Source organism: Fukomys damarensis, unplaced genomic scaffold (assembly GCF_012274545.1).
Source record: "Fukomys damarensis isolate Sample0158 unplaced genomic scaffold, DMR_v1.0_HiC HiC_scaffold_16, whole genome shotgun sequence".
NCBI classification, from domain to species: Eukaryota; Metazoa; Chordata; class Mammalia; order Rodentia; family Bathyergidae; genus Fukomys; species Fukomys damarensis.
The window spans coordinates 23,013,867-23,040,981 of NW_022900928.1; the positions used below are offsets into that span (position 1 = coordinate 23,013,867).

At 42.7% G+C, this 27,115-nt stretch overlaps 2 protein-coding genes across 15 annotated transcripts in view; one reads left to right on the forward strand and one right to left on the reverse strand.

Annotated features, from left to right (window-relative positions):
• Positions 1-27,115, reverse strand: part of Cnga4 (cyclic nucleotide gated channel subunit alpha 4) — a 37,865-nt gene that overhangs the window by 4,614 nt on the left and 6,136 nt on the right. The window contains exons 1-7 of one of the 8 annotated variants that reach the window (XM_019210657.2): positions 4,071-4,215; positions 2,792-2,857; positions 1,795-1,925; positions 1,510-1,704; positions 1,304-1,405; positions 997-1,103; positions 88-733 (exon numbers count right to left, since the gene is read on the reverse strand). In XM_019210657.2, the coding sequence (XP_019066202.1) occupies positions 88-733; positions 997-1,103; positions 1,304-1,405; positions 1,510-1,571 (917 nt within the window). In that variant the 5' untranslated portion in view covers positions 1,572-1,704; positions 1,795-1,925; positions 2,792-2,857; positions 4,071-4,215. Of the gene's footprint in view, positions 1-87; positions 734-996; positions 1,104-1,303; positions 1,406-1,509; positions 1,705-1,794; positions 1,926-2,791; positions 2,858-3,935; positions 4,013-4,043; positions 4,216-8,236; positions 8,340-27,115 lie in introns of those variants that run through there. The other 7 variants (XM_019210660.2, XM_019210658.2, XM_019210656.2 and 4 more) reach the window with 7 other exon arrangements.
• Fam160a2 (family with sequence similarity 160 member A2) overlaps positions 4,227-27,115 on the forward strand; it is a 32,271-nt gene continuing 9,382 nt past the window's right edge. For 3 of the 7 annotated variants that reach the window (XR_004517437.1, XR_004517438.1, XM_010644265.3), the window contains exons 1-11: positions 4,227-4,454; positions 13,849-14,177; positions 14,290-14,928; positions 15,264-15,422; positions 15,602-15,688; positions 15,895-16,062; positions 20,251-20,330; positions 20,513-20,676; positions 21,139-21,927; positions 24,799-24,977; positions 25,135-25,297. Coding sequence is in view for 5 of the 7 variants with exons in the window: in XM_010644265.3 (XP_010642567.1) it covers positions 14,040-14,177; positions 14,290-14,928; positions 15,264-15,422; positions 15,602-15,688; positions 15,895-16,062; positions 20,251-20,330; positions 20,513-20,676; positions 21,139-21,927; positions 24,799-24,977; positions 25,135-25,297 (2,566 nt within the window). In the remaining 2 variants the exon portion in view is untranslated. Of the gene's footprint in view, positions 4,466-13,848; positions 14,178-14,289; positions 14,929-15,263; positions 15,423-15,601; positions 15,689-15,894; positions 16,063-20,250; positions 20,331-20,512; positions 20,677-21,138; positions 21,928-24,798; positions 25,001-25,134; positions 25,298-27,115 lie in introns of those variants that run through there. The other 4 variants (XM_010644266.3, XM_010644270.3, XM_010644267.3 and 1 more) reach the window with 4 other exon arrangements.

The window sequence follows — 27,115 nt, forward strand, 5'->3', positions numbered from 1 at the left end:
GGCCAGTGGGTATTGAGAATGATGCCTCCCTAACTAAGTTCTACCTTGGGCCTCTCCCTGGCCTGATCTGGAACCTGACAATCTCACCAGTCAATAACTCGCCGCTCCAGTCTGCGGTTGACGTGTTGTTGCTTCATGTACTTTTTCACCAGCGCGTGATCTGGGTAGAAAGCCGCATCTGCGGTGTTCATGTTGTAGATGACAGAGCTCATGCTACCCATGATGGTGGCAAAACCCATGACGGCCAGCAGGAAGTCACCCACCATGAAGAGGTATTCTTCCTCCCGGGCTGGCAGTGGCGTGTCACCCACAGTAGTCAGGATCAGGGTGGAGAAATAAAAGCTGTAGAGGTACTGGCGCCGCAGACGCTCAAAGCCAGGCTGTGCTGGGTCTGGGTATACCCAGGCATCACGCCCGAAGCCCAGGTACCGGGACAGGGCAAAGTACAGGCAGCTGTTCCAGTGGATGACAACAAAGATGTAGAGCATTAGCTTGGCGATGCGAAAGGCATTTGGGTAAGCTGTGCGGGTCTCTGTTCGGTCGAAGGCCTCGAAGAGGCGGGGCACTCGAAGGAAGCGATTCAGCCTCAGCATGGGTATGTGTGGGCCTAGCTGCACGTAGACCAGGTCAGTGGGCATCAAGGAAGCCAGGTCCAACACAAAGCTCCATGTGCGAATGTAGCGACTGGCGATGCTACCTTTGTCCACCACGAGGATGCCCTGTTCTAAGAATCCTAGCAGGAGGAAAGGATGAGACAGCCTGGGATCCACTGTGGGTGAAAGTGGACAGGCCAGGGTAGGGGATGGAGGTAGACACAGGGGCAGGGTGGAGGTGGGCAAAGCCACTCCAGGGTTTCTGGGGTGAGTACAGCTATGTTGTCAAGCAGAGGCAGAGGCAAGTGAAAGTGGAGGGGGCCCCTTTCTCACTAATAAGAGGTTTTCTTTAGGAAGGGAAAAATGGGACAAAAGGCTCTGTCCAACCCCGGGGCTCACTGACCTGTGTGGAAGTGCACCACCATGTCCAGTAGGTACAGCAGGTCACTGGTGTAGTCCAGCACAAACCAGGCCACCAGATAACCATGCTGCAAGTCTGGAAAGCAGGCTCTGTGGGGCCGGGACAGGAAGGGTTGGCTTAGAATCTCTTTCTGTATGTAAGGCAGTCCTGCCAGGACCATTACTTGTCTTGAGCCCTTCTATGGATGTTGCCCCTCCTTTGGGAACCGCCCAAGGGCCCACACCTCTCCTGGCCTCACTCTTTAGCCATCATCCCCCCTTAAGACCCTCTTTCAGTGACCCCGCCAAACCTGCACACGATGATGATGAGGTTATACATGACTGGGAAGACCATCGTGTTCAGCCACCAGTAGTAGTAATCCCCAGATGGATCCAGGACAGGCAGTCTCTTCCTGCAAGCAAAGGGAGACTTTGCTTCACTGATTCACCAGACATTCAATGCTGTGGTCATGGGGTAAGGAGAACAGATCTAATACTGAGGACTAGGACTCCTCACCTGGTTTTGGAGGGGGCAGGGGGACTGGACTCTGTTGTCTTCACTTTGCTGTCCTGGCTCATGGTTTTGTGGCCGGGTTGGGGCACTTGAAGTGTCTAGGGCCCCTCTGCCCTCTGCCCACTGGGGGTAGTGCTTCACTGCCAGGAAGAGGCTGCTTTTGGGCTCCGGCTGTGACTTCCCTCTGCCTTTGAAGCCCTTAGCAACACAACCAGAACTAGCAGTTACTGAAGGGGTGGAGGCAGTGTAGCTCTAGCACCCTGCCCTGTCTCCCAGGCATAGGCTCACACTTGCCAGCTAAACACCATTAATGAGGTCTCTGGAGAAGGAACAGGGAGCATGCTTCAAAAGGATACTTGGTCCTTGTTTCTGTCTTCGTTTTCCTCTCCTTTAACTGCAAGCTGAGCTACATAGGGGCCCTGGAGAGCAGAAGATATGGGTTTCAATGTAGGTTCAAACTGTTTTATTTTGTGCAGGTTGTCTGCTGGGTCTCATTATTTATTTATTTGACAACTATTTGCTGAATGGCTTATCTGTGTCAGGTGCTAAACTAGTCTTCAGGGACAAAGAGATGCCTCTCATAGCAGATGTGAGCTCTGGGTTCACTCTCTATACTTTTATCTTTATTTGTATCCACCTGACCTCCTTCTGGATGGTGGGATGGGGCCATCTTATGGTGCTTTTGCCCTTATTCCTTTTCTATTACCTCTAGTGCCTAATGCCACCAACCATTCCATGGATTTTCTGGATCTTCAGCCTTTTGAAACTTTTTTCTTTTTGTGAATATGTATAAATCTCTTCTAGACACAAACGAGAGCCCTACTAGTTCTCCCTCAACCCGATGTCCCTTTCATTGCTATCATCATTTCTCAGTCAGCAAGTTAGAATCCTGCTATGGGCCAGGCCAACACTGTGCTAAGTATCAGAGACCAGAAGAGAGGGACATTCTTCCTTCCCTCCAGAAGCTTATAGCCTGGCAGGGGAAATAGTTAAGGGTAGACAGGTAATCACAGACCAGATAATAACACGGGCACAGTCATTGCCAGTGTACTGATGGACACTCACTCTATTAGGTGGGTACAAAGAGAGCTACTATAGTCCACAGGAAGATTCCCAACTGAGATGGGTTCTATAGGATGAATAGGAATTAGTATAGAGATGGGAATGTGAAAAGCACAAAAGAGAGACATAGTGTATGAAGTGTGCACTGTCAATCTGACCACGGATAAAATTCCTTATTTCTTTCCACCGCAAGTGTAGAATCTAAATTCCTAACAGGACTTACAATGATCTCCAGTGCCTGACCTCTGTTCCTGTCTTCAGCCCCATCTGATATTTTCTCTGCATGTTCCTGAGGATCCAGACACACTATGATTGGGGTTTGCAGAGCACGTTCCATCCTGTCTTGCCTTGCTAGTCCTTTGGGTTGTAACTTTTAATCTGTTACTACCTGTTTACCCCTAACTATTTCCCCCTGCCAGGCTGTAAGTAAGCTTCTGGAGGGAAAGGAGAATGTCCCATACCTTTTGTCTCTGATACTTAGCACAATTTTGCTGGCAAGATTCTAATTGGCTGACTGAGAAAGATGATTGTAATGAAAGGGACATAGGGCTGAAGGAGCATTAATAGGGCTCTTGTTTTGGTCTAGAAGAGATTTATGCATATTCACAAATTTCTTTTTTCTTTTAAATACTTTTTATCTTGAATTAATTTTAGGCTTATAAAAAAGTTGCAAAAATAATACAGGAACTCTTTACCAATTTTCCCTAATGTTATCATCTTGTATAACTATAGGACAAAGATCAAAACCAGATAGTACTGGCTCAATCCTGGAAACTTCAGACCTTGTCTCAAACTTCCATTTCTCTTAGTTTTATCTTACTCTTGCTTGTTTCTCAACACTCAGCTCAGATGATGGCATCTTCTCCTGGAAGTCTTCCCTAAAACCCTTCGTCCTTCCTTCCCTTCAGCCTCTGTATACACAAATCATGTTAAGTGCTGCTCCTAGATGGTTCTCCCACTACAGCACTGCTTACACTACGCCGCAATCCTCTGTGCCTGGTTAAGGATCTGAGCTCCTGGAGGGCAGAGAGTCACTCTAATGGATATGGACATCAGCCTGTCCTGTAGGCGCTTAATCTTTGTTCCTTGACCAACTAAAACTATATCCGAAGGGTCACGGAGCAACACACAACATAATTGTTGCAGGACGCAGGAGAGGTGGCTGTTGGTGGAGTACTAAGGTACCACGCACACAGTGCGTGCACGGAGGGCAAAAACGAACTAGTGTTCTCTAGGGTTCCGCTTTTCTGCAGGGCCTGCCTACCTATTGACTCCTCCCCTAGGCTTACACTTTTCGGTTAGCCACGCCCCCACGCCCATTCTTCCGCCCTGAACACCACCCAGGACCCGCGGCTCCGCCTTTTTACCCTAGTTCTTCCATTTCTTTTGCTCTCCTACGCTCCGCCCTTCTGGCTTGCTTTGCCTCTAAAAAGCTCATCCCTTTTTAGGTCCCGCCTTCTGCCCTCTGGTTCGACCTTTCCTCCCCAGGCTCCGCCCTAGACCTGCGGGCCTCCCGCCTCTCCAGAGGTCTGCCCCCTATGATACGTCGGATTCTCCTTGGGGGGCGGGGTTTACAGCGGGAACGGGCGGAATCTGGTGGAGAAGGCGGTACTTCTTCCTCCGAATGCCGTCGACCAGCCCGCCTCTGCGCTCGGCCGTTGCCAGGAAACAAGCGTCGACGCTATGGCTTTTGCTTCCCCCAGCCAATGAGCTGTCACGTCATTGCCCAGGCCGGCGTCCCTGGGCGGTTACGTGTGGCGCGCGGGGGCGCGAGCTGCGTGTGGCTCGGGGCGGGGCGCGGCTTGAGCTCCTGAAGAGCGATGGCGGCGGCCTGAACTCACCTTAGCACATCCGCGACAACAGGGCCTGGCCCAGTTCGGCGCTCAGTGAGTGAACTGTACGCGTGGGTCAGAGGGCCCGAGAGGCGCGTGAGGGATGAGGGAACTGGTGAATGATGGCACCGTCTTTGGTGACTACTGGTTGTGAGGGGACGGGGTGAGGAGTTGGCAGGTGGTAAGGGGCTGTGTCTAAGGTAGGGGAGCAGGATGAGAGGCTGGGGTGAATGGACAAGTTAGGGCCCGGTTGTATGAGCCGGGGTGCTTTCTGAGGGGCCAGGTTGAAGGAACTCGTGAAAACGGAATCCGAAGGGACTGGGGCTCCTGAGGGCACGGGTGAGGGACAGTCCTGGGACAGAACGAGGGAGAAAGGCCCGTGCGAGGACAGTGAGGAGAGTAAAGGGTCAAGGTGGGAGCCTTAGGGGTGGCTGCGAGTTGACGCAGGAGTTGAAGGCAGAGCGAGGAAGAGGAAGGAAGATTGTGAGTCGTGGATAAAGGTGTAAGATTGGTTCTGGGTCTCCTCCAGTGGATTTTCCTGCCCAGTGAGAGCAGTAGTTTTAAACTCTGACAGCGTGGATAGAAAGTGCTGTGCGCTTGCTTTCCCACCCCAGTGGATTCTATATTTTTGTAGGGAGAGAAATAAAAAGGCATCATGGGCAATAGGAACTATGATAATGAAAAATCATTTTTGAGGCTCAGTCAATAGAGTAATCACTGGGGCCCCAGTTTCTTCTGGACTGCAGACTTGAAGGGGAGGCTGTTCATGAAGTTTCTTTCTTTTTCTTTTTTTAAATTACGGCTGCTTGTGTTTTCTCTCTTCCTGCTTCTGAGCAGTAGTATAGTAATCCATTGTTGTGCCTTACCTATGATTGGACTGACCTTATCTATATTGGACTGACTACTTTCAGTGCTGATTCAACTTTTCATGTGAGTTGCCTGATTAGCTATATGTAGCACTATACATTTAGGCTACCAAACAGGATGGCCTAGCTCTCCTTTTTTTTTAAAAGTTAAATTTAAAAAACTACTTTATTGACAGAAATTTATGTGCAACAACTTGCTCATATTTAAAATATACACTTGAGTCTTGACATATATACATATTTGTGGAACCACTGTCTCACTATCAAGATGCTAAACGTTTTTACCACCCTAAAAGTTTTTTCTTAATTCTTTGGAATTCATGTCTCCCTCCAGACCCTGTAATTGGGATCACTTTATTAATATTTTATTAGTCCCCTTTTCCCCACCAACCCACACATGAAAGTTTGGGAAAGTTGGACTCACTGAGTGATAATGGCCACTTTCATACCCTTAAATTTTCCACTCTGCTGACATTCTGTCATAGAACTGAGATTTCTTGACTTCCTCAAGAGTAGGAAGAGTTTGATTTTCCCAAAGACCATTCCCTGAGAATTAGGGGCAGCCACAGCCCCCATTATATTCCAAAGTCTCAGCCTCAGAACCAACTCTTCTAGTTTATGATATATTTTAATTGATTATCTCTGGAGGGGAACTTGGTCTTAATACTGATGGAAACTTTGGTAGCCTGTCTTAGGACTCTATAGGACTATATGTACAATACAGTTTAGAATAGTGATTTTTTTTTTTTTTTTTCTTGAGATAGGTTCTCACTATGTAGCTGAGACTGACCTGACCTGGAACTCACCAGCCCAGGGTGGTCTCGAACTCACAGCGATCCTCCTGCCTCCGCCTCCTGAGTGCTGGGATTACAGATGTGCACCACCATGCCTGGCTAGAATAATGATTCTTAAATATTGGGCCAACGACCATGATAGTTTTTATCTATATAAATTGGAAGGAAAGAAATAGAGACAGCTTAGTGAATTTTCCATAATGCTAAATTTACTCTGAGATTATCTTTCCTACCCTGTTGGTGTTAAAGTGCTCTTGCACTAATGAAATAATGATGATGATAGATGATTACTTTTTAAAAAATGTTTTTGTCAAAATAGAAAGTGACACTCTATTTTAAATTTGTAACTTTGAAAAGATTATTTCTACTAATTCATGAAATCCTGAAATTTAGGGTGATAATAGTATGACTTGTTTTATGTTGAGGTGTGTATTTATATGGCAATTCTGTATAACTTCTGAACAGCATTCATGCTTTCATAGTGTTTTTGCTATGAAATCAGTTTCATGCTTTGCAAAGCAATCACAAATTTTACTGGATTTACATAGATATGTTGTGAAGTAGGCAAAGGAAAGTGTTCTTACTTTATAGTTGAGGAATCAAATTCATAAGCTAGAGGTCGTAAGGGATAAAGTGGCAAAATTGAACTCAAAATTTGGTCTCCTGAGAGAGTGACTCTATAAAACGATTTGTAATAGTGTAAAGGTAATATGGGGCAAAGGGCATGGGATATTTAGGAAGTGTTGTGATGATGTGTGGAGGACCTTATAGTCAGCAAAAAGTGTATTTTATAATTTGTAATTGTTCTATTTTTAAATGATATTAAAGGGACTTTGAGAGTGTTGGAGTAGTTATGTTTAGTACTATATCCATGACATAGTAATAGATATCTATATTGCTTTTAATAATAGGATGAGTTCAGTCACACGTTAAAGGATTCTTAGGGACTGTCTGAATTATTGGTGGTACTGGAGAAAGTGCTGGATTTGGTAAGCTTATTGTTTGCTATATCAAATCTTTTGTCAAAATAGCAGTACATTAATTATAATGGATTATGACTTATGACATATAGTTGATTGGTAGGTCTGAGAGAATAAAACATAGATGAGGATGATACAGAGTTAGAAACGTATTTGTGATCTGATGTGTAACCATTTATTCCTTACCTGCTATGTGCAGGCAGTCTGATAAATGCTGGGAGAACAAACTCATTCATTCATATACAGTATTTATGCATTTACACATCTAGAAAATACTACTTAAGCATGTAGTCTGTTCTGTCATTGCTCTCATTTTATAGAAAAAAATAAAGTCATAGTCCTATGACATCTCAGAGTCCTTAGTCTTACTGGGAGAAACAAACAGGTGAAAAGATAGTTTGAATTTAGAGAGAAAATTTAAAATATAAAAATATGTAATGAGATGATTACTTCTCTTTATTTAGTCTCAGTCTCTATGTATCCAGTGTTCTTTTCATCTCCACAGTTATATGAAAAGTAACATGTCTAAAACAGAATTTACTGTATTTGCCCTGAAAGGCTATTTTTGCACTTTATGTCGAATTTCAATTCAGGTGAAGATTTCAGTGTCATTTTCCATACTTTCTGCTCCTTCACCAAAAGAAGTGAAGTCAGTGACTAAAATCTTAATACATTTCTGTTAACTCTCTTTATCTCAGTTGTCACATCTTGACTGTTAAAGCTTTAGTTTAGCTCACCTCATCTATGATCTGATTTTTTTTTAACAGTCCCTGGCCTTAAAATTTGCTCTTTTCTATTTCATGCCTAGAATGACCTTTCTAAAAGTACAAATATGATCATAGAATTTATCTGCAGAAAAACTTTGGCTCTTTGTATCTTGTAGGACAACATCCAAATTCATTAATATGGCCTTAGTTGGCCTCAAACCACCTCTTTAGCCTTATCTCCTGCCACTCCCTACTCTGTGTTCTAGTTTGAATTAATTGTTCATAGTTCTCTGACAAAAGTTACTTTTTTGATCCTTGAAATTTTTTTAGTAGCTGCCTCCTTTACTAGGAATGCCTTTTCTTCCCTGCCCAGTGATCTTTGCTTATCCTTTATGATCACTTTCACCTTCTCTTTGATATCTTCTTTGTTACTCTAAACGGAGGTGGAGATAACCCGAGGATTCACTGTTGTAAAGGGGAGTCACTCACTGTGTGGTAGAGATCCACTTTGTCAGATGAGGGGATCCCCGTAAGAAGCAGAGGTGGTATTATGGGAGGAGAGGGGATGTGCTGTGGCTGTAACCTGATTTTTCTGAGGAATGAAAAACAGGGAGAATATGTGAGGGCTAAGCTCTAGATTGCTAGTTTCCTATGAAGTGGGTCTTCTGTTTTGTTTTTCCTTTTGCATATCTATGAGGTTGTTAAATTTTTCTGTTTTCAATAATTGGCTTAACAAGCCATTCATACTGTGTCTTAGTTTTCTTGCCTAGGAAGAGCCATTAGACAGAGATACACTTTAAGACTTTACTGATTTGTTCTTGGAAGGTCATTTTGGTCTCTTCCTGACTATTACAGGCATTGCAGGTATGTCCCTGCCCCCAGCTTCCTCTTTTTCTTGCCTCTCCCAGGGCAAAGGTTCACAATTGAGGTTGAACCAGTTACTGCTCTATGTCTGCTATTCTAGATTGGTTCACATTCTTGCTTTGTGTGCCTGTGAAGCTATATTTTGGACCCAAATGAAATGTCTGACCTCAGCATTTTGTGAGCCTGAATAATAAGGTCCTTCTTCCCCTTGTTACCCTGTGGCTGAGCCAGAGGAGAAATCTGGAAAGAGAGAGGAGTCTACCCATTTTCTGCCCTTTGCTGTAGGCAGAAAGGACATCTTTAGAGGTTGCTGATACTGCACTCTTCTTTGTCTTGTTTTAAACTTCACTGGGAATCTAAGTAGGTGACAGGAACAGAAATTTATGGCCATATATATGTTTTTTTCAGTATGTAAGCAGGGCCTAGATTAAATGTTGGCTTGAATTGTGAGTTGCCAATTCCTATGTGGAATCTTTGAGATCTCTGAAAAGGGATGAGGAGGCAGTGGAGAAAGGTCCTACAGGCCAGTCATTCTTGGGGCTCTTTGATGGTTAAGCAGTTGAACATTATTGGGCCCCAAGTATTATGCAAGGTAAGAGAAGTTTGATAATCTTGATAATTAAGTTTTAGAAACTAGAGGCAGTTTAGTTTTGGACATTATAAGGTCTTACTTTGCTGAGGCTGGAAATTTGGCCTTTCTTCAGTTTACTGGGATGTGAGTGTGAAAGTGATGAGAGTGGTAAGGATGAGCACATGAGAGCGGCTTAGAGCTCTCAGAGGTATGAACACCTTGGGTAGACAAGATGAGAAAAAGGAAGGAGAAAAGAAACGTGTCATTTCAAGTACTCATTTTATGCCTGGAATGATACGTAGGTTATCTTACAGTTGACAGTATTTCATCAGGAATTCATTGATGAGGAATCTGGGGCTCAGATAGTGAAGTGGTTTATTTAAAATCACATAGCTGCAAGATGATAGATAGTAATTCAAATCTTTGTTTGAAGGATTTCAGAGGTACAGCTTTACCTACTAGTAAGTAGTACTTTGTTATTCTTATTTGACTGTAGGGTTTATATTTTCAGTCCTCAAATGAGGTATGATGGAGAAAGTATTCTGTAAACAGTAATATTTTTAATTGGTCAGACTCCTTGTAGGTGGCTGATGGTCCAAGCTGAGTTTGAGAAGTGTTTTTAAAGGGACTGTATTTACAAAAGTATGGTCAGGGTTTAAAAATGCCTACAAGGGCTAGTTTAAATGTCTCAGGGCTAATAACAGTAAGAGGGACTGGTGACAGGGGAGAGTTCTTGTCACTTTTCTGTTGGCCTTATCTTCTTTAGTCCATGCCTGCTTGGGACTTCAAGTCCTGGGAACATAAGTAAGTACTTTTCCAGTGGTTCCTAAGAAATCAAGTCTGAAAGACCCAAGGATTAGTACTGTGACTCTTCCACTTTCTCACCCTTTGTCTTTTCTTCCAGTGTCCTCCCCTGGCTAAATGATAGAGGGAAGTTTTTGGGTGGGAGCAGGAGGGAATGGTTTATTTTAACTTTCCTCTATCTTTACTTGCATATTTATCTAAATTGTTAACTGTTTACCTTCTTTCTCAGAGGAAGTGGTAAAACTTTTTCTCAGAATAATCCTTATGCCAGTGGTGGCAAACCTATGGCATGCATCCTGCAGCAGGCTGTTTGTATCATTGAAAGTGCTAAAAGGTTCACCATCACTGCTTATACCTTATTTTTCTGTTATCCCTATCTTACATATTTATAACCTCTCACTTTTTCAGGCTTTTTTTCTTACTTTATGCCTTTGAGATTCCCCATCCTAAAACAAAACATAAACATAAAAACTGTCTTGACTACATCCCACCCAAGTTTTTATAAGCTATTTGACCTATTTTTATCCTTCCCCATATCACTGAATTTCTTGAAAGTGTGTCTTACAAGCTTTTGATTTGTTCATTTTTAAGCTATAGTGTTTTCCTAGATTTATTAAAAACTTAAAAGCAGACCATTTTAAATCTTCATTTTACATCCTTGTGTGGATCTATACAGTATGGATGACCCAGTTTCTTTCTTTTTTTTTTTTTTTCTTCTGGTTTTCTTGAGACAGGGTCTCCCTATGTAGTTCAAGCTGGCCTTGAACTCTGAAATCCTCCTGCCTCAGCCCCTGTAGTGCTGGGATTATAGGTGTATGCCATCATGCCTAGCTGATCTTAGTTTCTTAAACCATCTTTTCCTTTCTTTCTAGATCATTATTCCTTGGATTTCTTCTATTTCTTATTACCTTCACAGTCTTATTTAAAGACTGCTCTTTGCTTTCCTAAATTCTGGTTTTCCTTAGGATTTCACCTTTTGCTCTTCTAATGATTTACTGATTTCCTTGGATAATTTCATCTACTTCATAGCTTCATCTATTACCCATATACACTGGTAACATTGAATTTCTAGTTTTGATTTCACTCATTCAAACTCAATTTCTACTTGTTTTCTGGATATCATGAAATATCCTGTAGGTGTTTCAAAATTTGATGTGTCCCAAACTGTAATCATCTTTTCTAAAACATTCCCCTTGATAATGTATTCCTTGTTGATTAGTGCATTATCTTTTACTGATAATCTCTTATCCTCCTTTCCTTTGGCAACTTTTGTTGTTTTTGCTTTGTGATTCAATCAGTCTGTTGATAGATTAGCTGCATTTGCATCTTACTTACTAGCTGGATAACTCAGCAATTTATTTAACTTCTCTGGGCTTTGATTTTCTCATGTGTAAAGTGGGTATAGTAATATGCATAGGATTTTTATGAAGTTTAAGTTAGCGACTCCATGTAGAGCTTAGAATGGAGCCTGGCACATAGTGAGTGCTAATTATGTTACCTTGCATAGCTAGCATAGTATGTTAGCTATTATAATTAAGTCAGCATTCACTTGCATAAACTTTTTTTTTTGGTACTGGGGATCGAACTCCAGACCTTGCGGCGGCACCACTGAGCTAAATCCCCTGGCCCTTTCACAAACATTTTTGAATGCCATGCATTGTGTTGGTACTGGGATTTCAAAGAAGAATGAATAATATAACTTCTTGTCAAAAGAGCAGAGACATTACAATATAAATTATTGGCAGATACAAGTCTGAGCATTTTCAGTATTGAATGGAACATGTTAATATAGAGGTAGATCCCAGATTACTTTTTTTTTTAAAGATACTATTGAAGCATCTTATAAATTGTTCACTACCATCTGTCTCTTTCTGCTCCACCTTAAATTACTTTCTAACATATTTTTAAAGCACTGTTCTCTTCATTTCCTTGTTTAAAAAAAATCACCTTTGTTTCTAGGGTGTAATAAATAAAATCCAAATCCCTTAGCATGATATTTATAACTCTCACCTGTATTTACCTTTCAGTTCAATGTGTTGTATCTCTTTTCTAGTGTGTGGTTAAGTCACACCAAACTTTCAGATGTTCTATAAATTTGTCACAGTCGTTCTCAGTACCATATTTTGTTTATATTGTTTTAAATATTAAAAAAGACTAGCACATCTGGGCATAGTGGTACATGTCTGTAATCCCAACACTTGTTCAACTGAGATAGAGGAATTGCCACAAGTTCAACACCAGCCTGGCATGAGTTCTTACTGAGTTCAAGGCCAGCCTGAGCTACATACTGAGACTCTATCTCAAGGAAAGAAAAGAAAAAGCCTGTCCTTTAATTCTCTCCATAGCCAGTACCTCACTATTAAAGATCTAAGTTAGATATTACCTCTTTGGAACCCTTGTATAACAGCCCAGGCAAAGTTAATTCCTTTATGCCCCTCTGACAGTTTCGTAAATATTTCTATTTATATTTGTTGGTATATATGTGTGGGCTCTCCCAGATGTTTTTATCCGTCTCTATATTTCTGTTGCTTGTTTAGCACAATTTCTACTACTTTGTATGGACATACATTGAATTAATAAGTGAGTAAGCCCTGACTTCTATAATACTGTCACTTTTATAATATTGCCTTTTATAGTACTGTCACCTGTCCTATGTCATCTTTCCTTTAGCATAGTCGGTACATAGTTGTGATCTAGTAATTGTGAGAAAGAAAGTGTTGATTAGTATAACCTTTGGTTAGTATAACCCGAACCCTCAGTTATCTCCTGGTTTCAGGTTTCTTTTTTTCACCCTTCTTTGAGTATAAAAGGGAAGGACAACGGAACCATACTTTTCCCAAGAAGATTTTATGCTCTTTAGAGACAATACTGATGAGGAGGTACTGGGTTGATGGAGAAGAAACTGGGCCAGCAGCAAGTTTGGCACTTTTTGTTTCTTCTTTATTTACCTAAGCATTCATTAATCGAATGAGTATTTATTGAGTCATGGGTACTACCACAGAAGTGGGGATTCAGTGTTAAAAATGTCAGGGTAAATTCTTTTCTCAAAATGCTAATATTTTAGTGGGAAAGATGGATAACTAATTTTAGATAATAGGACTAGGAAGTTAGAAAGTAAAGGTGGGAAGATGAACTATTTAGACAGAATTGTTAAGCAAGGCCTCTCTGAAAAGATTACATCTGAAAACTGAGCAACGAGAGCAGTGTGAAGAGCAAGAAAACATTCCAGGCAGAGGGAACAGAAAGTACGGTATTCAAGATAGCCTGTGTGACTGAAGTATGAATGAAGAGAATGAAGGATAGTTATACAAATTAGGTCATACAGGCTCTATAGGAACCAAGGTAAGGAATTTAGATTATTATTAGTATGACAGGAAATTGTTGGAGGATTTCAACAGAGGAGAGCTGTAATGTAATTTATATTTTAAAAATATTGCCCAGCTCGCTGTGTGGCAAGTAGGCTCTATAGAGGGTAAGAATGAAAGTATGGAAATCAGACTGGAAGCGCTTGCAATAGTGAGACATGTTTTAAGAGTGGAGATGATAAGATTTGCTGCTGAACTGGAAATTTTGAGGAAAAGAAGAAGTGAAGATGAAGCACAGGCTTTTGATAATGTCTACACTAAACATTTAGGTGGATATTGGTATCATTAATTGAGATGAAAAAGTCTGGTGGAATAAGAGTTTTGGTGGTAGAAGTCATGAGTTTTATTTTAAACATGTTAAGTTTCTGGTACTAGCTCTCTGTATAAGTATGTGTAAATGAGTGGAATATTCAGTGGAGTGGTAGTTCTGAGTTGTTTGTACTAGCAAGTGAAAAGAGGTAAGCTTTTGTTTATCCTTTCTATTCTCTTTGAATTAGATTTGCAAGTCTGGACTGGACAGTGACCTTTGGGCTTGTAACTCCAGTCTGGTGTAATCTCTGGCTCGATGGCCAGTTACTGGCTTCTACAGACCAGATGAAGCATACTGGAGACAGAAGTGGAGAAAGCCTCCAGCTGGCATATCCTCAGAGTGTAACCCTCTGGCTGCTGGCCCTGCCCAGTCTGCCTTATGGAAAGGATGAACTGGCTGGGCAGACTGGCCTCCCGGGGCCCTGGGCACCGTGTACCTCAAGGGGCCAGTCTTCAGGCCCCTGTCATGGCTGACCCTGAGACCTGCCTCATGGTCTTCAAGAATCACTGGTCCCAGGTAGGAGATCATATGCCAAAAGGGCCTAGTTCATTGGTCACCTGACTTGTCCTGACATGTGTTCTGTGTTCTGACTATCCCATTTCCATTCCTTCCATCTTTTTTTCCCCAGGTGTTGCGGATCCTGGAGCGGCAAGGCCCTCGGGTTGCTCCTGGAGGTGCAGATGATCTCAGTGCTGTGCGCAACCACACTTACCAGATGTTAACATTGCTGGCAGAGGATCGTGCAGTCCCTTCAGCCCCCACCGGCCCTGGGCCCCTGCTGGAGTTTGCTCTGCGTGAAGATCTGCTGACCCGTGTGTTGGCATGGCAGCTGCAATGGGATGAGCTTGGAGATGGGGTGGAGGAACGACGAGCTGAACAATTAAAACTATTTGAGATGCTAGTGAGCGAAGCTCGCCAGCCCCTGTTGCGGCATGGTCCAGTTCGTGAGGCTCTGCTGACCCTTTTGGATGCCTGTGGCCGCCCTGTACCTAGTAGCCCTGCACTGGATGAAGGCCTGGTGTTACTTCTCAGCCAGCTGTGTGTGTGTGTGGCCCAGGAGCCTTCATTGCTTGAGTTTTTCCTGCAACCACCTCCTGAGCCAGGAGCTGCTCCACGTCTTCTCCTCTTTTCTCGCCTTGTTCCTTTTGTCCATCGAGAGGGCACACTGGGCCAGCAGGCCCGTGATGCCCTGCTTCTGCTCATGGCTCTGTCAGCTGGGAGCCCTACTGTGGGCCGCTACATCGCAGATCACTCTTACTTCTGCCCGGTTAGCAGCAGTATGGCGGGGAGGCTATGGCATGTGGACATTGGGCAATCTATACAGGAGATATGGAAAGGCTAGGTACCAGGGCATCGCCTCCTGAAAGTACCCCCTGGATTTGAAAGCAGCTCCTGGAATTGGAATGGGTGTGAAACATAGGCCTAGCTGGGTAGGGAAGGTACTAATGTTTTTTGTGAACCAATGTTCCAGATGAGGTCATGGCACATTGAGTAAATACCTGCTTTGATAACAGTTCTTACCTCCACTGCCATGAAAATTCTGGACTAAGGGTTTCCATATCGTACTCTTATAGTTTTTGAGTCTTTGGTAACCTCCCCTAGGTGCTGGCCACAGGGCTAAGTGCCCTGTACTCCTCACTGCCACGAAAGATTGAGGTTCCAGGGGATGATTGGCACTGCCTACGACGGGAAGACTGGCTAGGAGTACCAGCCCTTGCACTCTTCATGAATTCCCTGGAGTTTTGCAATGCAGTCATTCAGGTAGGATTGGCATGCTTAAGTGGTAGGTCCTTGGTCATTCTAGGAAGATGTGAAGGGATGAATTCCCTGGAGTTCTATTATTCTAGCATCCTGGGGATAGGCTGCCTTCTCGTGTTACACCATTCTACTTCCTTCCATATAGTGATCTCCTTAAAGTCCCCTTTCTTTCATTGCTATAGGTGGCTCACCCTCTGGTGCAGAAACAGCTGGTTGATTATATCCATAATGGGTTCCTCGTGCCTGTCATGGGCCCTGCCCTGCACAAGGTGAGAGTTACAGTAGACAAGTCATGTTGGGTTTAAACTACAGGGTGAACTTCAGTGACACAACCAGTGTGGGAGGCAGGCAGTGTTGAGGGGATACTCCTCCTTTTTTCCCTGTCTCCTTCTGGTTCTTCCTTAGAACCCAGGGAAAATGACTTGTATTTTCAGAGAATTCCTCAGTTTCCAAACTTTCCCTTCCTCTCATCCAGACCTCTGTGGAGGAGATGATCGCCAGTACTGCCTATCTGGAACTTTTCCTACGTAGTATCTCAGAGCCTGCCTTGCTCCGTACCTTCCTGCGATTCCTGTTGTTACACCGGCATGACACCCACACCATCCTTGACACCCTCGTTGCCCGTATTGGCAGCAACTCCCGGGTATGGCCCTTACCTCTGTCCTGGCTTAATGTGGCTGAGCCATCTCTGTCTGTCAATAGTTTTCAGAGGGTGTTTCTACTCTCCTTTGGTTTTTGTCTTGTCACTTCAGGATTAGGTTATATTTTCCAGCATTAAACTTTTAGCCATTTTGGGTACAGAATTAAATTTACTACATTAATCTAGAACCTAATTACTTCTTTTCTGCCTGAGTACTCATCATGACTTTGGGTTTTGCCATTTTGTAACACCTGTGATGTAACATTGCTCTGAGGTTCTTTTTAGTTGCTTTTCACTGTGGCCTGCAGTGGTTGACTTGAGATCATTTTGGATCTTCTTCTACAATGATACCATGATGTGTAGGTACCACTAGTATGCTTACCTTCTTTCTCCTCTGCATTTGCTGCATTTGAACTATAACTAGAGGAACATATCAACCCACCTATTTACATTCCTTCTATGTACACATTTTTATTGAATGTTCACTCTGTGCCATGCTGTTTGCTGGTGCTGAGGATTGAATGATAGACTATTGCTGGTAGACATTACTGACTTCTTTGAGCTTACTTTATAGAGAAGATAGGCCAGTAAGCGCATTAATAAAATAACTAAAAATTGTGGTCAGTGTTATGTAAAAAACAAACAGTATGCTTAGAAACGAATTGGATGGCCAAGGCCTCTCGAGGACATTGAGCTGATACATAAAGGTCATGAAGGAGTTAGTCTAGTGAATACCAAGTACAACAGTCTAGATAGAGACCCTGCAAAGAACACTGAATAGGGCAAGAGCTTAATGTATTTTGTAAGATGATAGACTAGTATGACTGGAGATGTAGTGAACAAAGGAAAGAAGGAAATGAGATAAAAAGAGACAGGTAAGGTTTGGATTGTTCCAGGTATGGTAGCACATGCCTATAATCCTGCCACTCTGGGAGGCTGAGGCAGGAGGCTTGCAAGTTTGGCTCAGCTTGAGCAGCTTAGCAGTTTAGTGAGGCCCTGTCAAAATAAAGAATAAAAAAGGGCTGGGTATGTAGTTCATTGTGAAGGCTCTGGGTTCAATCCCTAGTTACCCCTGCCCCGCCCCCATTGTACATGCCTTGTTCATCAGGTTTGGATTCAGTAGGATTGAACATAATATAGGAGTAAATAGTTTTCAAGTAGTAAAGATCTGTAGGCTTTCCAGGGGGAGAAAGCATTAGTTTAGTTGTGGACTTTGTAGCATTTATTTTGGCTCTGAGGCCGTTTTTATTTCCTGTCTTAATTACAAAAATTGAAGTTTCCTGGATGTTTGTGTTTAAATAAAAGTTCTTCAGTTATTAAGAGTTCTGGAAAACTAGCCAGGCATCGTGAGGCACATTCTTGTAATCTCAGCTCTCTAGAAGGACTGTAAGTTTAAACCTAGCCTGGGCAACTTCATGAATTAGCAAGACCCTGGCTCAACATAAAACAAAAAAAGGACTTGGGATATAGTTCAGTGTGAAGACTGTGGTTTTAATCCCCAGTACCAAAAGAAATCAAAACAATAACAACAGCAAAAAGTTCTAGAAAACTTTTAGAATTAATGTATCTGGTAGAACAGTTTCAGGTCAGTGAGATTCTTGGATAGCTAGCTATTCTTTGTATAGGTGCAGGCTGAAATACTCCAGGCTGAATCTGCTTAGATCAGTGTTTCTGAACCAGGTTTATGGTTCAGAATCATCTGTGCAACTTTGAGGATGACAACAACAATAGGTTCTAAGATCTTAGATCTCTTGGATTATATAGTCTTTGGAAATCGTTTGTATTTTTAAAATGTTTTAAAAATAATCATGATACATGCTTTGAATTAAGATTTATTGATATAAATTCAAAGTTGGAGAGGTGCCTTGGACTCTAAAGGTTTAATTTTAAAAAGACAATAGCAGTTTTGTTATTCATTCTGCTGAAATTAGGCAAATAGTTTTACATTTGACCTCGTGGAATGTCTTGTTTGTGTTTAGCAACAGTTGACATTCTTTTACAGGTTACCCCTCCTCCCCCAGCTCTCTTTCTTTTTTCTTAATCTTATCCCTAATCTCTTTGTTATTTCTCATTGTCTTAAGTCCTTATTGGTCTTCTTTTGATCCTTTGGTTTTAGAAGCCTTTCATGTTTGGAGTATTTCTTCTTGTTTTTTTTCTGGTACCAGGGATGGAGCTCAGGATCTTGCACTTGCTAGGCAGGTGTGATGCCACTAAGCTAAATCCCCGGCTGGAATATTTCTTTTCTTTTTTTTTTTTTTGTACCAGGGATTGAATTTGGGTCCTTGCATTTGAGAGGCAGGTGCCAGAACCACTAGGCTAAATTCCTGACCCTTGAAGTATTTCTTCTTGATTTATGGTTTTTGGAGGAACCAGATCTCTTCTGACCCTGTTTTAGACATGTAGATACTTTCCTTTCTACTGTGTGGTCATTTCAAGCTTTAAATTGTTGGCTTGACTTTGTGACTCATTAAACCTGTTTTGTACCTTGAAGCGAATCATTCTATGTAGTCTGTTTGTGTGTCTTGATTATCTGGGTGAGTTTCCTATTGTTTTCATAACAGATTGCATTATTTTACAGTTTTAGAGTACATACTTGGGTTGTAGGTAGAATTGATTTTCTTATAGTTGTGAGATTGAAATCTCGTGTTTTTTTGCTAGCAATGCACTCTAGCTTATGGAGCCAACCAGAGGGTTCTTGGCCCCTTCATCTTCAGAGCTAGAAGTGAGGGTTACATTTTTGTCATATTTCGAATTTCTCTTCCTCTTTTATGCATCCACTAAAGATTTGTTTTTAAGGACTTGGGACTTGATTGAACCCATAATGTAGGATAATCTCCCATCTCCAATCCTATAATCTTTTTTTGTTTTTGTTTTTTTTTTAATTTTTTTTTTTTTGTTTATGTAGGATAATCTCCCATCTCCAATCCTATAATCTTTTTTTGTTTTTGTTTTTTTTTTAATTTTTTTTTTATTGTTTTTTGGTTTTTTGAGACAGGGTCTCACCATGTAGCTGAGACTGACCTGGAACTCACTAGCCCAGGCTGCTCTCAAACTCAGCAGTGATCCTCCTGCTTCAGCCTCCCAAGTGCTGGTATTACAGGCGTGTGCCACCACACCTAGCTCAAATTCTATAATTTTAACAACATCTGCAAAGTCTCTTTTACTATGCAAATGAATATTTATAGGTTCAGGAGATTAAGATGTGGATATCGTTGAAGGACTACTTTTCTACCTATCATAATAATTTTCTACCTATCATAATAATTATCATAATGAATTCTACATTGCTAGTTCAAGTGGTCATTTAAGATCAGCCTCCTGAACAACCATGCTGCCAAAATGTGAATTGCTATCTCATCTTTTTCCTGCTATGTGGTTGACTTTTAATTCTCCCACAGTTCATTAGCAAACAGCTAACACCTAGACTGTAACTTACTAGTTGTCTGAGGGGGCATACAGTGTCTGACATACTTGCTTCATAAGTGTAGAGAAGATGCTATAGGGATTCAGAGGAGTGAGGGAGAACTTAGTATGTCTTTTTTTTCTTTTTTCTTCCCTAGCCAGAAATTAACAAGCCTTCTTCCTTTTTTTAAAACGAAAGGTTTCCCCTAATCTGAACCCATCTACCTTTTCCTTTTCCTGTCAGCTTCCCTAAAGCTTTTATCTTTCCTTCTGACACACATGGGGTTGGAGAGGTGACTCACACTCCAAGTTCACAGCTCCACCCATTACCCAGTTGGGACTTTTCCAAGTTTCTTCTCAGTCCTTGTTGGTGGGCATCCAGTTTTGGTGTTGCTCTTGTCCCTGCTGACAGGCATTCACTTGGTTAGACTATTGCTGCTGCTTCCTGTTTGTCATTCACTTGGCCACAATATTTCTCAATGTCTCTCTTCTTGGGCTTTCATTCTAGTGTTGCTAGAGTCTCACCAGCATATATGCCCAGAGAGTCTGCTGTTATATATATGATCTGAGGAAACCGTTGGGTCTAACATAATTCATTTTTGTGTGTAAATAGTGCAGTCTTACTCCAAAAGTTCACTGGAATGGCTACTATATGGTAGGCCCTGTGCACATTTTTTGCTCTTGGAGTGGTTGCTTGGACTTGAGGGTTAGGGGAGAAGTTATCATTTGGTGAACAGTTTGGAGAGTAGAAAGATCTTATGGTGACTCCCTCCCTTCCCCATCCCCCAGCTCTGCATGGTCTCTCTGAGTCTCTTCAGGACTCTCCTGAACCTCAGCTGTGAGGATGTGCTGCTGCAGCTGGTTCTCAGGTACCTGTGGGGGCAGGGCTGAGGGATGGCTGACCCTCAGGGCCTTGTGCATTGCTGAAGTGATAACTGTATTGGGGTTCCTCATGAGTATCTTCCTGGAGCATGGCTTAGCCATTTTATTTTATTTTATTGGCTTGCTTTCTTCCTAATACATTCTGTGCCTCCTTTATACTCTTTCCCAGGTATCTTGTTCCATGTAACCATGTGATGCTGAGCCAGAAGCCAGCTGTACGTGATGTGGATCTCTATGGACGAGCAGCTGACAAGTTTCTCTCCCTAATCCCACGCTGTTGTCGGCACAGTGCCCCCAGCCCACCCCGTCCAGAGCATGCCTCGTGGGCACGAGGTGGGCCTAGCAGAGAGGCAGGGAGAAGGGAGGACATCATGGGTATGGCTTGGTTCTGGGTGATCCTAGCAAGAAGATGGGGCTTAGGTGCAGGGAGGGAGGTGACCATGAGTGGCCTTTTTTTTGTTGGGGGAAGTTGATGAGAGATTTTGCAAGAAGAATCCTTAACCTCACCAAAGAAATGTGGATTGAACTTCTGGGCAAAGCTTTTCTTCACTCCAGTCCTATACTCTTTTTTTTTTTTTTTTTTTTTTTTTTTCTTTGATGGTGGTAATAGTGAGGAGGGGAAAAGGGGTGGTAGATGAGGAAGAGGTTAATCTGGAGATTGGAGAGTCAGCTATCAAAATAGGCTCTATATTTCTACCTTCTTATCACCTTCTGTCTTAGTCTCCTTATGTATCTTACTTCTCCTCTCAGACTTCTGTCTGCTTGGTTCCTCTTATGCTCTTTTCCCTTCTAAAGGCCCAGGAAGCCCAACTGTTGATTCTTCTTCTGTGGTGACAGTGCCGCGGCCCTCCACACCGTCTCGTCTGGCTCTCTTCCTTCGGCAGCAGAGCCTGGGTGGCTCTGACTCCCCAGGTCCAGCCCCTCATTCCCCAGGGCTTGCTGCATCCCCAGCCTCCAGCCCTGGCCGACGGCCCAGCCCTGCAGAGGAGCCTGGTGAGCTGGAAGACAATTACCTGGAGTATCTGCGTGAGGCGCGCCGTGGTGTGGACCGCTGTGTCCGAGCCTGCCGTACCTGGTCTGCCCCCTATGATGGCGAGCGTCCCCCTCCTGAGCCCAGTCCTCTTGGCTCCCGGACTAAGAAACGCAGCCTACTGTCTGAGGACAGGGACAATGTGGGGCAAGGGGAGGAAGAAGAGCTTGGGAGTAGGGGGCTCTCTGGGAGTGTAGGGGAGGGTCCTGGCCATGTGCCCCCTCCCCAGCTCAATGGAGTGCCAGGACCATGGCCTGAGGGAGCCAAGAAGGTTCGTCTGGTGCCCCATCTGGTGCCACAGGAGGGAGCCAGGGAACTGCTAGAGGGTACCTCTGAGGGTATGGCAGGACTAGAGAGCTTTGGGCAAGAGCTCCATGAGCTGGAGGTGGCATTGAGCAATGGTGGAGCTGGCTCAGAGCACCCTCTAGAGCCTCCACTACCTCTTGAGGAAGAGGAGGCCTACGAGAGCTTCACCTGTCCCCCTGAGCCCCCTGGCCCTTTCCTCAGCAGCCCTTTTCGGACTCTCAACCAGCTGCCGAGCCAGCCTTTCACTGGTAAGCTACTTAGCCTAGGACTTCTCCTTGTGTATTCTTTGCATGCTCTTGACATGTTTGTGCTGATTTCTGAGACTTCTTGGCTATGTCATTTCTGTATACTTGCCTAGCCCTCATGCATTTTGCCTGGATCCCTTCCAGATGCATATCATGTCATACTTATGTCCTTGTATTTATCTGTCTTCCATGCTTGTGCTAGTTTGAGTGTTGACTTATTGTTTGAGCCTTACATGTCTGTCCTATGTGCATGTTCTTCCTCTTCCCCTAGTCTGGCCATTTCCTGAGATATGTGATTAGAATATTTTATTTTTTGTTTTTTGTTGAATCACGAAAATGTATCTGAACTGTATGGAAGACGTGTGTCTGGTGTGAGAGGTACATGTAAACCTCTGTTCTCAGTTGTTGTCACTGGTATGCCAGGTTATTATTGAGTATTGTGTCAGTCTTCCTATATCCTATATAGTCAGTTCTGTCCTTGTCACTCAGCTCCTTCCCTGAAGTCAGTTCTGTCCTCATCACTCAGCTCCTTCTTCCCTGCCTCTTTAAAGAAGAACCTAATTGTCCACTGTCCTTGTTCTTTCCTGGTTGCCTTGACCTCTCCGTGTGAATGCCTTAGGGATTTATGACTAGAAGTAAGGATACATGTAGAGAAAGTGAAACACCTTTTGAGTGCAAGTAACACAGTATGGCCCTGAGCTCCCTAGATGAGTCCTTTTGGGTCCTCCAGGATGCTTCTGTAGCTGGAGGACCTGACCTGAGTGGGTGGGCTCACTGTTTTTTTTTTTCTTCTCTCATTGAGTTTATTGGTACGTTTTAGGCATACAGTACAGCTACATTCATTATTGGTATCTTGTACCTTTACATGACAGGTCTTGGTTCTCATTTTTTCCCCTTGTCCCTGCCCTCCCTTCACCCCCCCTCCTTCCCCTCCCCATTTACAAACATTTTATTTCCATTTTTTCATTTTCTCCTATTTTTTCCTTTCCCTTATTACCTTTCCCCTACCCTTCCCACTTTCTCTACACTTTTAACCCTTTTCTTCCTATTTCACATTGTCAGTTATCTCATTAGGATCTTATGTACTATTATAGTTTATTCACACCAGAGAAACTATTCGGTATTTACACATGTGTGATTTATTTATGTCACTTAGGAGTATATCCTCAATATGTATCCATTTTCCTATGAGGCTCACTCTTTAAGAGCCAGTTGAACCCTTGTCTTGCTCTAATCCTCACATTGTATTCCCATGCCAGGGAAAACAAAAAAATCTTGGCAATCAATGCAGTGTTTAAAGTGAGGATCGTAGGATTTGGATGAAGCATACCTTAAGTTGGCATCCCATCTCTGCCTTTAATGGATATAAATCACTACAATGCTGGTATATTGTGAGAACTCAGCAAATGGTAGATTTTCACTAGGATTATCATTTCTGGGTTCAAGGCAGATTTAAGTTGACCAAAGGAACCTTTCATCTTCTAGTTGCTTATATTAATTATGATGTTCAGTTTAGGCACCGTTTTAATCAGTTTTGGTCTTCCTGGGCCTAGGATCCTCCTTGTATAGCACTGCAGCTTCTGCTCTAGAGTTAACTTCTTTTGCTTTCAGACAACAGAAAACATCTTTTCATTTATTTATCTTCCACTCAGCTCCTTTGCATTCAGTACCTCTAGGACGAGGTGTGCAGGTTTTTGGTTTTTTGTTTTTTAAACCAGTCTTAAAGTATTAATTCAAGCTTCTTTCGTTTTTCTTCTTTGTAAACTTAAATGAGCTTTTTGAATTGTCTCTTATAAGAGGACCCCAGGCAATGAGAGGAATGAAATAATAAAGTTGTGGGTTATCTTAGGATCCTGTTAATCTAGAGTTACTTTTAAACTAAGGCTAGTTATGGACATTTGAAGTAAATGTTCTATGATCTTTTATAGGATTTTCTGCCTGTTGCCCCTAATTGTTTTCCTGTCTCAATGCATACATAGTTCAGTTCTGAGATACATTCCCTTTCTTCCAAAAAATTCCTGATCAGAAAGACTGTTGGTGCTAGAGTCCTAATGCTAGTGATGCATCTTTCTCCTAGTAGTTAATGTTAATCCTTTCTGTTCTCTGCCACCATGAATCAGATTACTGTGCCTCTGAATGAAGTTATCCTTTTGCTACATGTTCTGTTCCACCTTCTTGGTCCCAGCTCCTCAAAGAGCTGATGTCTTTTCTGGACCTCCAGAGATTTTTCCTCTAACTATAAATATTAAAGATAACCCCTTTGTGTTCACTATAGTTTCTTGCTTTCTTTTTGACCAAGTTTGTGATACTTTGTCTTATGTGGAACCTGATTCTATGTTTTGGTCCTAATCACTTTCTCTGCCTATTCATTTTTCTTTTGTGCCTTTTGGATGAAGCTTCTTAAAAAACTGAGAAAGTATTGTATAGCTTATAGTTCTAACAATACGTAAAATTTGCCAGATCCTAATCTTAATAGTTTATGTTAATATAACTTTAATCCTCTAATTACCTTATATAGTAGGTATATTTTCTTATTTTTCCAAGTAGGAAAGTAAAGCATGGAGAGCCTTATCAAGTAAGGTTCACTAGAAAAGGGTAAAGCAGAAATCTGAAATGAGGTATCTGTGATTCTGGAGCCTGAGATCTGGCTCTTTAGCTTGAATGTATATAAAGCCAGCTTCTAGACTCTTGTGTTTCATGTGGTGTTTACCATCTTACTTTCTCCATGATAGGTGTCACAGGACATTCCAGCATTCCCAGAGACTAACATAGACATATTTTCATCTAGTGGGGGTTTCTTGTTTTGGGGAGGAATGTGTGTGATGTGCATTGTGTTCAGGCCTTGTATCCTTGTGCCCACCTCCACCCCCCCAGGCCCCTTCATGGCTGTGCTCTTTGCCAAACTCGAGAACATGCTGCAGAACTCCGTCTATGTCAACTTCCTGCTGACGGGGCTGGTGGCCCAGCTGGCCTGTCACCCCCAGCCCCTGCTCCGCTCTTTCCTGCTCAACACCAACATGGTCTTCCAGCCCAGTGTCAAGTCCCTGCTGCAGGTGTGCGATGCATGCATGCATGGGTGCGTCCAGGCTCCATGGTGGGCCAGGCCCGCAGCTGGAGTGACCCTGGGTGGGCTGGGAACAGGCCCAGTGGGACTAGAAAAGACTGCATCAGTGTAAACCACCAGAAATGTCATCAAGTTGTGCTTCATAGGTGCTGGGCTCTGTGAAGAATAAGATTGAGAGCTTTGCATCCTCCCAGGAAGACTTCCCAGCACTGCTATCCAAAGCCAAGAAGTACCTCATTGCCCGTGGCAAGTTGGACTGGGCTGAGGGTCCTACAACAGGACCTGCCCCCCGCCGCTCTGATCCCCTAGGTGAGGTCTATTCCATCACCCTGCTCCCTGCCCTGCCTAGACAGCTGTTAGCTCAGGTTATATGAATTCTTATTAAAGGTGAAACCTTGTGCCAGGCACTGGAGAGTTGTAAAAAAGTGGAGTCTTAATGTTTGTTCTCAGACTTTAGGTCAGAGGCTAGAACATTGTTCTATTAAGTAAGAGCCAAATCAATAGTACCAGCAAAATCTGCTTCAGGATTTAAAGACAGGCAAGGAGATAGAGTAGTCTCTAGGTTATAAATTGTTAGAACTTAGTAAAGGATATGTATGACATTTGTTGTGGTTAGATTTAGGCAGGCAGAGATGCGGAAGGTGTATTTGTGGTCAGGAAACATCTTGGGACTAGTTGGATCAGTGGTTTAAATGTCAGGTGAACAGTGATGTTAAGGCTGAAAAGATTTAGCTAGAGCAACAGGTTCTCAGAGTGAAAGTTGGGCTAGGTAGAAGTTGTGATGTTTTAGGCAGCGAGAAACCCCTGGAGGTTCTTAAATCTGCAAGTGGAGAGATGCATAAATTGGTGGAAATGAATTAAGGCTAGGAGAAGGGGAGTCAGGCAGAACATTTGGAGGCTTCTTTCATAATGCAAGTGTGACCAGTGAAGCATACATTTAGAATAGTGGAAAAGGAAGCATTTGGTAAGGTGGAAATGGGAAGGAAGTACTGGTGAACTTTGGTGAGTGGTTGTGAGTGGATAAGGAAGAGGGGAGAATTCATATGACCATGAATTTTAAATCTAGATTTTTTTTTTTTAATTTAACAAGGATATGAGCACTTGCCACCTGTGCTGGTCATTGTTTTTGGTACAGGGAATTTGGGTGGTATAAGATGTCATCTCTGCCTTCAAAGAGCATAAAATCTGGAGAGTGACTAGAGGATGATAGTAACAGGGAGCAAAGTCTTGTAGTAGTCCTGGGATTTGGAGCACCAGAAGATTAATTTTGAAAAGGTTGTTTGTTGTTTTGCCCTTTGAGGCAAATGAGTAGAGATGAAGGCAGAAGTGATGTATACCAATGGAATTATGAAGTGTGGAAGGGGATGTTAAAGATTTCATGTCATTCTTTCTTTGCTTATCCAAGGTGACAAAATGCTAAGCTGAGAGTGAGAACAGATAACATAGAGTCTAAGGAGAAAAGTGTATGGACTAGGAAGAGAGTACCACAGCATTACTGATCAACTGTAAAGACCATGCTAAATTCCTTGGCATGATTTACTAGTGGTTTAGTATTTAGTTTCTTCTATAGTTCTGTCATTGGGAACACTGGAGTTGCCAAGAATATGAAGCTAGATAAGGCACAATCTAAGATCTTCAGCTCACAGATTAATTCATCAAGTAGAAGACATAAGAAGAAATTATTAAAATATGTTGAGAAAAGGGCAGTAAAACAGGAAGTTAGTGGAGGTCAAATTGGAGGAGATTTTCCAGAGTTCGCTATAGTAATATTAAGTCAGCGGGAGAGCAACATGTAGTCAGAGGGAGCCATAAAGACGTGCAAAGTATCTATTAGGTTCCAAGAAGATAGATGTGCTTGCCAAACATGGTGGGTGTGGAGAGTTTGAGAAGAGTTTTGGAGGCGTGTGAACTTGATTGTAAAGGGCTTTGAATGCCAAATTTGGTAGATCTGTGGAGTGTCTTTAGCTAATTAGAGGTAGGGAATAGAAATTTATGAACTAGAGGGAGACTAGGTTATGTAGTAGCCATGGGTCCAGACCCACGAATATGCCAGAAAGTTAGAGGAAGGATGGCTTATTTGAGTCTGAGCCAACATGAAGTTGTCTTTTCAGGATAAGTGAAGGGAGG